Here is a 10,282-nt window from a genome sequence, read left to right as displayed (position 1 = left end):
GGGGAGGATATGAGGGAGCGTCTGCTGCTCACGTTACCTAGAGAGTCATTAGATCCTTTGCACAATGCACACTAGATAATCTGTACAGTAGCTGCATCTCCAATCAATACACTTTCATAATCATCTGAGATAGTCAGAGATCAAATCATAAAGAGAATTTTCATACCACATTACAAAAACGATTTATATCCTTTGTTTGCTGGGAAATTTTCTACTTAGCTGAGGAAAAATCTAACCCTTAATATTACCCTCATTTCTTCCTTTAAAATTCTCCCAGAATTGGGTAACTGGGTATGCTAGATGCACTATATGCATAGTCTATTTTTTCCTATTTATTTGTATTACACCAGTGGTCCTGTACATTACAGAAAATTTAATAAACAGAAACAAGCAAAACAATAAAAATGAAAAGAATCACTTCCAGCAGAGACTTCTGGCTGTGTGTGTCTGAGGATCCGCCGCCGGAGCTGCAGCCAGTTTGCCCGGGGGACAGTGTCCCTGCTGAGACTCATGCTGCAGTCGTGTCCCTGTACCTGGGCCCCTCTCCCCCTCCCCCCCAACAAGTCTCTCTTTGTAAGGAACATGGCCGATGATACCAGGTCTGAAGATTTACAACATGAATTCGGTCGTTACGGTCCTATAGTTGATGTGTATGTTCCACTTGATTTCTACACTCACCTCCAAGAGGATTTTCATATGTTCAATTTGAGGATGTTCGTGATGCCAAAGATGCTTTACATAATTAGGACAGAAAATGGATTTGTGGACACCAAATTGACATACAATTTGCACAGGGGGATGGGAAGACTCCAAATCGGATGAAAGCCAAGGAAGGGAGGAAATGTGTATAGTTCATCACTCTATGATGATTATCACAGATATAGATGTTCTAGAAGCCAAAGTGAGAAAAGAAGGCGTTCAAGAAGTCAGTCCTTTCCTCCCTGTTAGCGCAGTGGTTAAGAATCCGCCTGCCAATGCAGGAGACATGGGTTCAAGCCCTGGTCCGGGAAGATCCCACATGCCACGGAGCAGCTAAGCCCGTGCGCCACAACTACTGAGCCAGCGCTCTACAGCCCGTGAGCCACAATTACTGAGCCTGTGTGTCACAACTGCTGAAGCCCGTGCGCCTAGAGCCCACGCTCCGCAACAAGAGAAGCCACTACAATGAGAAGCCTGCTCACCGCAACGAAGAGTGTCCCCCGCTCGCTGCAACTAGAGAAAGCCCATGTGCAGCAACGAAGACCCAATGCAGCCAAAAATAAATAAATTAATAAATAAATTAAAAAAAAAAAAAGTCAGTCCTTTGATTACAACTATAGAAGATCTTATAGTCCTAGAAATAGACCGACTGGAAGACCACGGTGTAGTAGAATCCATTCCAACAATGATAGGCCAAACTGCAGCAGGAATATCCAGTACAGTTCTGCTTACTATGCTTCAAGAAAGATCTGAGAAAGCAGAAACAGAACCAAAAAAGAGCAGTTCAAGCGACCAAAGGGTGGGTGGAAGGTGCTTCAGTATGAATACTGTACGAATATTTGGACTCCGGTCTGAAAAGATAAAAGAATGTTATCGAAACTCCATGGAATCATTGAAAGTAAGCATTTTAAGACAAATAAAAGGTAATTTGGGGTGGTGGTGGTGGGATGAATTGGGAGATTGGGATTGACATATATACACTAATGTGAATAAAACAGATAACTAATAAGAACCTGCTGTATAAAAAATAAATAAATAAAATTCAAATTTTAAAAAAAGGTAATTCAACTTTGTACTTGTGGAAACTAATCCTAAATCTGATTCGGTTTATACTGATTCATGGGTAGCAGGTCCATGTTAAATTATTGGAAACTAGGACGTCTGGGATTTCCCTGGTGGTCTAGTGGTTAAGACTCCGTACTTCCAATGCAAGGGGTGCGTGTTGGATCCCTGGTCAAGGAACTAAGATCCCACATGCCATTCCACATGCCATACAGCATGGCCAAAAAATAAAAAATAAAAAAAAAAAAAAGGAGACTAGGATGTCTGAAAATCAAGGAAGACAGCCATAGTCTCTCACAGTGCCTCTACTGGTTTGTCTCAAACTGAATTCAGTGAGAAAAGGTTTGGTCCAATATAAACTTTTCCTTGGTTATCTCTTAAAGTCAGTTCTATTTTCGCTATTGGCAAATCTTGCCTTTGCTTATTCCAGTGCCAGTGTTTTCTGCTTAATGGTTTGCTTTGTTGGCATTTATTTCCTTACTTGTGTGGCACATGTGGTTTACATCTTAAACATTCTCCCACTGTAAATTCCAATTTTAATACTTGACATTCAGCTAAGAGGGTCCATCTCTTCTCCCCTCTCTCCTAGTCAGTATATTCAGCAAACATTTACTGAGCCCTTACTGTGGGCAAAAATTGTACTGGGTAATTAGGGAGAAAAATAGATAAAATTCAGTTATTCAGTAAATGTCTACAGAGCACAGTCTAGTGAATCATTACAGTGTGGCCTCATTGTTTTGCTTGAGATATATTATTCATAACAATATTTTACACCATTTATATCCTATGTAATTATAAAACCCAATATACTATCACAGATAAGTCACTTTGTGGTTATTTGCCATTTAAAAGTATCCAGTATTTGTTTGCCTCCCATTAATACAAATAATGAAAAAATGATCTGTTTTAATCTGTAATAAACTGATTTATTGTCCAGTGACTGTCATATACTAGAGTTATATTAAATTGTTAACTCTGCCTCCTCAAACATACATTAGGAAACAATTCTCACAATAAGTATTTAAGGACTTCCCTGGCGATCCAGTGGTTAAGACTCCGTGTTCCCATTGCAAGGGGCACGGGTTCAACCCCATGTCGCGGAACTAAGATCCTGTGTGCTGCGTGGCACAGCCAAAAAAAAAAAAAAAAAAGTCCCTGAGTCATCACTCTCATTTATTCATTCACTCAGCAATACTCCCATTAATTCAGTATTTTTTTTTTTAAAGTATTTAATTTTGGGCTTCCCTGGTGGCGCAGTGGTTGAGAATCTGCCTGCCAATGCAGGGGACACGGGTTCGAGCCCTGGTCTGGGAGGATCCCACATGCCGCGGAGCAACTAGGCCCGTGAGCCACAATTACTGAGCCTGCGCGTCTGGAGCCTGTGCTCCGCAACAAGAGAGGCCGCGATAGTGAGAGGCCCGCGCACCGCGATGAAGAGTGGCCCCCGCTTGCCACAACTAGAGAAAGCCCTCACGCAGAAACGAAGACCCAACACAGCCATAAATAAATAAATAATAAATAAATTATTTTTAAAAAAGTATTTAATTTTGCATCGGATATAAAGGATACTCTGGGTACTATAATTAGATTATTTTGAGGCAGACAGAGAGCTGTTATCCCAACTGATTTAGTATGTTCTGTAATCGAGAAAATGTTCACCAAATTATACTTTTTAGTGTTTTTTATGTACACTTTATATAGGGGACATGTTCTGTGTATAGTGAATAAATAACTTTTATAGTATCACACACACACAAAAAGAATCACTTCCATATCTATCTGCCAGAAAAAACCCCTATTTTATTTTTTTTATTTATTTATTTTTTTAAAAAACCCTATTTTAATATTTTGGTATATAATCTAGACTTCCCAACACAGTTTGCTGATTACCTAAGTGGTAAATAAATATTTATGGAATTAATATTTTTTTAATAAAATTGCATCATAATGCAAATAATTTTTTTGTATATGTACATCTCATTATTTAAGATTTTGTCTCTTTGCACCTTAATTAAATTGAACATTTTTCATGTGCCAATTGGAAATGTGTTCTTTTTGTGTTTTTTGTTGTTTATACACTTTGCCCACTTTACCACTGGGGCTCATTTTTGTGGCCCATTGACATCCAAGATTTGAATGACAGTTACCTTAGTTCTAGTCACCATCATCTCTGTAACCTCCCCACCAGCAAATTATTGGTCTTTCCATCTCCTTCATCCAATCTGTCTCCACCCTAGAGTTCTCCTCATCACTTACAACCCTTTTAGTACAAAATCCATAACCTGAATTGGAAAGTCTTCAGGCTGGTCTCCAGTTTAGAAGAACTCTCATCAATTCTCAAATTTCAATTTTACCTAATCACAACCCAGATTAAACCCCCCAAGAGGTTCCATTAACTCTCATACTCTAATCCCAAATCCCTAACTGTCTTCTCTAACACTGACTGCAGTCTCATTTTTGGTCACTGCCTTGTCAATAAATGTACTGGAAAAGAAACCAGAAGAAGGTAAGAGAACAAGTCTTACTTTTATCTGGAGAAATAACTTTCTAAGCAGAGCAAACAGCAAGTGCAAAGGGCTCAGTTGGGACCATGCTTGGCTTGTTAACTGAAAAGCAAGGCAACCAGAGGGGATGGAACAAAATGAGTGAAGGAAAGTGTTAATAGGAGTCAGAAACGTAGCAAGGGATCAAGCCGGATTTTTTTGACAGGTTGAGTTTGGACCAAGAGTAAAGAAGCTGAGTCACGATGCTGAGGTTCTTGACTCAATCAACTGGACTAATGGAATTGGCTTTACTTGAATGGTGAGGACTGAGAGTGGATCAGGGGTCAGTGCAGGGCATCATGGTTGAGGTTGGGAGTTTTAAGTTTGACTTATGACCTATTAGACGTCCAAGTAGGGATACTGAATTGGGAGTCTGGATATATATAAACCTGGAGATTAAAATCCAGACCTAATCACTGTGTGGGTGGTAGCAAAATCCTTGTGATTAGATTTCCGTGCTTGGACAGTATATATAGGAGCTCAGAGCTCTAGGGCTTTAGCTTTGAGAGACATAGTAGGTCCAAAGTCAGGAAGAGGTAGAGAGAAGGAGAAGGAAGAAGCAAAGAAAACTCCCAAGGAGCAGCCATTGACATAGAAGGAATCTCGGGAAAGGATTGGGTCCTGGGAGCCAGGAGACGAAAGCCTTTAAAGTGGAGAGATCTCCGGATACTTCAAGTAAGAGAGGTCTGGGAAATGATCACTAGATTTTTGTAATGTTAAGATCATTAACTGGTGACTTTGACAAGAGGGGTGTCCATGGGGGTTGAATGTAAAAGCCTGACTGGAGTAAGTTCAAGAGACAATGAGCAGGAAATAAATCACCAACATGCAAACAGCAAATAGAATGCTTTAAAAGAGTTTTCCTGTAAAAGAAAATTTAAAAATGGGGTGATAGCAATAGAGCCTTGTGGGATTCAAGGGACTTTTTTCTTTCCTAACCTGGTAATAATTATAGTATGTTTATATTGTGGATGGAAATGACAGAGGAGAGAGGGGGGAAAGGATGTAACTAATGATTTGAACCTCACACATTTGAAGTTGCAAATTTTAAAATAGAATTAGTAACCTTGAATTTAAATTTTTTTAATTAATTTATTTATTTATTTTTGGCTGCGTTGGGTCTTCATTGCTGCCCGCGGGCTTTCTCTAGCTGTGGCGAGCGGGGGCTACTCTTCGTTGCAGTGCATGGACTTCTCATTGCAGTGGCTTCTCTTGTTGTGGAGCACGGGCTCTAGGCGCGCAGGCTTCAGTAGTTGTGGCACGTGGGCTCCGGTAGTTGTGGCACGCGGGCTTAGTTGCTTCGCGGCATGTGGGATCTTCCTGGACCAGGGCTCGAACCCGTGTCCCTTGCATTGGCGGGCAGATTCTTAACCACTGCACCACCAGGGAAGTCCCTTAAGGTATTTTTTGATGCAATTAAAATCCATATCAATTGACTTGAAGTAATAAGATTATCCTAGATAATCCAATAAGCCTGATCTAATTAACTGAGGCTTTAAGAGTAGAGTTGAGGCTTCTCTGAAGAGAACAAATTCTGTCTGTGGAGAGCAGCTTCATCGGTGCCAAAGAGTGCCAGCCTGCCTTTTCTGACAGCTGCCCCAAGGATTTCAGACTTGCCTAGACAGTTCCCACAATCCTGTAAGCCAATTCCTTGCTGTAAATCTCTAATACACATCTCCTACTGGCTCAGTTTCTCTAGTTGATCCCTGATTGATAACACACGGTAATTAATACTGGCCTCTTAGAGTGAGCTGGAAATGTTCCTTTCTCTTCTGTATTTGGGAAGAGTTTGGGAAGGGTTTAATTATCATTTTCATGTTAGTAGAATTTCCCAGCGAAGCCCTCTGCTTATGTGAACACTTATCAGATATGCTTTTCAATCTAAGAAATTTATTCTGCTGTAAGTGTTCATTTGATTTATCTCAAATATATCTGGGATGTCATTTCACATCAGTATTTATTGACCTACTTCATAGTTTTTTTATTGCTGCCTTATATTCCATGGTATAATACATGAGGTTTTTTAGCTTGGCAGAGCTGAGTGTAGATCCTAACCACAAATCCTACCAGCAGTGTGAGCTTGGGCTGCTCTTTTTCTTGTTTTTCAGGGACTGGGATAGACTGTGGATAAACCCAGGACTGAGGAGCTTGGGTTCTCTCTGTGGCCCTCCTGTTCTCCAAGGGCCACATCCCCTTGTAAATTCTCAAGCCTTCTGTTTTTCCTTGGTTTTCTTCACTCTGTCTCACGTTATGTATACCTTGACCTTTGGAATTTTGTGGAGGAAAAGCAAATGAAACAAACAAAACACAAATGCCCGGGACTGGAGTTGCCTGACCCTGTTGCAGTCTGTTACCACAGGCATCCTCAGTGAACAGTACATTTTCTCCGCTAACACTTACGGATTTCAGTGATAACAGAGCGTAGGTTCAGCTGCAGCAGAACTGAACAGTTGAATAGGAAGAGAGGCTTTATTATACAGAGAATATGTAATCTTCTGAGTCACAAATGGGGAATGAGCGTGTGTGTGTGTGTTATATTTTTTTCTGTCTGCCAGCGCTTGGTAGGTGAAGCTAGGCAGGCTGTGTAGACTGTAGCTGATTCGGGAAACCAGATTCCATCTAAAGGGGGCAAGTCCTCCTCAGGTCCAGACAATGGCTGTTCACCTGGGGACTTAGGATCACTCATATCAGATTTTATTTTTCACGTCAAAATTTGAATTTTAACATTGAGCCTCTTGATTTTTAAATGTTGGCTGTAATTCAAGATTTTGCTTGAAAAAGAACATTTTACAATATAAACAAACTATGTGTTTGCTGCCTTCTGCCCACAATGGCCAATTTGCAGCCTCTCACTTAGTGATCTCACGCATTTCCTGGCTTCAGTGGTCTTCAAAGGGCAGTAGATTCATCCCGTCCAGGATCTTCTCCACTAAATCACTGTCTTCAGGGGACACTGCTCTGTCTCCCTGGATGGAGCCAGAAACCTGGTGGTCAGTGGTCTCACCCCCTCCCTCCCCACCAGCCCCCAACCTTCAATGGACCCTCAGTACCTCTCGGTGCTGCTCACTCCTCCACCCCTCCCCGCCCCTACAGCCCACATCCACTACCAGCCTAACTAATACCTGTCTTCCTACTGCCCCCTTGTCCCCAGTGGCTCCCTTCTCAGCCATTCTCCCTCGGCAGCCACAATCTCTTTCAAAGAAAATCATTTTATGTTAATTCTCCGCTTAAAATATTAGAAAAACTTACCTTTGTTCTTAGCTCAAAAACCAAAACCTTTCACTGTACCTAGAGACAATTGCTTGGCCCATGTATAAGTGTTCAAATTATAGTTAAATGAATAAATATGTAGCAGGAAAAAAATTAATAAAATCAAGAAGAAGAAACTTCTAACTTGAATGGAAGATTCAATGAATGAAGAGGCATAGCAATAGCATACAAAAATACAAGGCATTTGATCTTAGACACGAATTTTGAGTCAAGATTTGTTTCAGAATTATTGCTTTTGATCTCTTGAGTGCCAAAGGTTAAAGGGACATGTGATTAGATTTTGAGAGAATATATTAGTTGTCTGGAGAAAGTATAGTTTTTCCTAATTTTTCAAAAGAGTAATAATTTTATCTGAGTAACATTCAGCATGTGATCATTATAGAGAAGCATCTCAATTGGCCAATGAAATCACCTCTGGGACATAAGACTCAAATTACATCAATAGTAGACAGTAGAACTGTCTTCCTATTATCTACTCAGGAAAATGCATATTCCTATCAAGAAAGATCCGCTTTAAGTACTAAAGCTTTGAAAAGAAGGGGGAATAGATCATAATCCTGTTTCTCTTCCTAAACAGGCAGCCAGGGTAGAGGACGGCGAGGGCCCTGATGTGCGTCAGCATGGACCTGGACCAGGACGACTTCGGGAGCACGGCAGAGTGGGGCGACCAGCAGGAGGAGGGGTATGCACAGGGAGAAGAGGACGCCCAGGTCCAGCAAGAATGCCTGCAGAAATTTTCTACCAGGGATTATATCATGGAACCCTCCATCTTTAACACTCTGATGAGGTATTTTCAGGCAGGAGGGTCTCCGGAGGAGGTGATCCGGCTCTTATCAGACAACTACACAGCTGTGGCCCAGACCGTCAACCTGCTGGCCCAGTGGCTCATTCAGACAGGGGTTGAACCAGTGCAGGTTCAGCAAACTGTGGAAAATCACTTGAAGACTTTATTGATGCAACAGTTCGACCCCCGCAAAGCAGATTCTATCTTTACTGAAGAAGGAGAGACCCCCGCTTGGCTTGAACAAATGATTGCACATCCCACGTGGAGAGATCTTGTTTACCAACTGACTGAAGCGCACCCAGACTGTTTGATGCTGAACTTCACGGTCAAGCTGATTTCCGATGCAGGATACCACGGGGAGATCACCGGCGTGGCGGCAGCCTGCCAGCAGTTGGAAGTGTTTTCTAAAGTTCTCTGTACCTCTCTGGCTACGCTTTTGGATGGAGAAGACAACCTCGCTGAAAATCTCCCTCAGTTTGCTAAGATGGTGTGCCACGGGGAGCACACGTACCTGGTGGCCCAGGTCCTGATGTCCGTGCTGGCCCAGGAAGGGCAGGGGGGCTGGGCCGTGCGCAGGATTGCACAGGAGGTGCAGCGCTTCGCCCAGGAGAGGGGCCGCGATGCCAGTCGGATCTCTCTTGCACTGGGCACAGCTGCCTCCTACCCCCAGCTGTGTCAGGCCCTTGGGGCGATGTTGTCCAAGGGGGCCCTGAATCCGGCCGACATCACTGTCCTCTTCAACCTGTTTACCAGCGTGGACCCGCCCCCTGTTGAACTCATCCGGGTGCCGGCCTTCCTGGGCCTCTTCATGGACTCACTCTTTAAACCAGGGGCCAGGATCAACCCGGACCACAAGCACAAGTACATCCATATTTTGGCATATGCGGTGAGCGTGGTGGAGACCTGGAAGAAGGACAGGCGTGTGAGCGTCAATCAAGACGAGCTGAAGTCAACGGCCAAAGCTGTTGAAACTGTTCACAGTTTGTGTTGCGCTGAGAACAAAGGGGCTTCTGAACTCGTGGCCGAGCTGAGCGCCCTCTATAAGTGTATCAGGTTTCCAGTGGTGGCAATGGGTGTGCTGAAGTGGGTGGATTGGAGCGTATCAGAGCCGAAGTACTTCCAGCTGCAGACCCGCTGCACCCCCGTGCACCTGGCGCTGCTGGACCAGATCAGCACCTGCCACCAGCTCCTGCACCCCCAGGTCCTGCAGCTGCTGGTGAAGCTCTTGGAGACGCAGCACTCCCAGCTGGACGCGATGGAGCAGCTCGAGTTGAAGAAGACTCTCCTGGACAGAATGGTGCACCTGCTGAGCCAAGGCTACGTACTCCCTGTGGTCACTTACATCCGCACGTGTCTGGAGAAGGGGGACACCGACATTTCCCTCATTCGCTACTTTGTGACCGAGGTGCTGGATGTGATCGCACCTCCCTACACCTCTGACTTTGTGCAGCTTTTCCTCCCCATCCTGGAAAACAACAGCATCGCTGGCACCATTAAAACGGAAGGTGAACAGCACCCTGTGACGGAGTTTATAGCTCACTGCCAGTCTAACTTCATGCTGGTGGACTGATTCAGAGCACCCTCCAGAGCTGGAGCAGAACATTCCAGGAGACCCGTTGCGGAAAAACCCTTTCCAGAAGCTATTGATGAAGAGGCCCCGTCAGCATCCTGGCAATGGGCTCTGGAGGGAGGAGGTGGAGAACTTTCGTAAAAAGGAAAATGTTAGCAGTGCAAGTGGAGAACTGCTATTATGAACAGTCCCCTTTCCTTGTAAATCCAGGGCTACCCCTAAATCCTGTTTTCAGTATTCATTTCCCCCAATATTGGAACTAGGTTCCCATTATCCTTTGTGATGTAGCCAACTGGCAGCCCCAGGGTGGTGGAAATTCAGAAAATGGGGCACTTAAATGAACTATTTTCAAAG

The 10,282-nt window shown here is 43.5% G+C and overlaps 1 protein-coding gene and 1 pseudogene across 1 annotated transcript; both read left to right on the top strand.

The window, feature by feature from the left end:
• The first annotated feature begins 510 nt into the window (after positions 1 to 510).
• On the top strand, positions 511 to 1,452 carry LOC118902005 (annotated as a pseudogene).
• Positions 1,453 to 4,901: 3,449 nt separating this feature from the next.
• Positions 4,902 to 10,020, top strand: LOC118901543 (negative elongation factor D-like). Its single transcript, XM_036864739.1, has 2 exons — positions 4,902 to 4,988; positions 8,152 to 10,020. The coding sequence occupies exon 2, from the start codon at positions 8,183 to 8,185 to the stop codon at positions 9,926 to 9,928; it is 1,746 nt and encodes a 581-aa protein (XP_036720634.1). The 5' UTR covers positions 4,902 to 4,988; positions 8,152 to 8,182; the 3' UTR covers positions 9,929 to 10,020.
• The last annotated feature ends 262 nt before the right edge of the window (positions 10,021 to 10,282 follow it).

This window comes from Balaenoptera musculus, chromosome 10 (genome assembly GCF_009873245.2).
Source record: "Balaenoptera musculus isolate JJ_BM4_2016_0621 chromosome 10, mBalMus1.pri.v3, whole genome shotgun sequence".
NCBI classification, from domain to species: Eukaryota; Metazoa; Chordata; class Mammalia; order Artiodactyla; family Balaenopteridae; genus Balaenoptera; species Balaenoptera musculus.
This window is presented reverse-complemented; position numbering and strand designations above follow the sequence as displayed.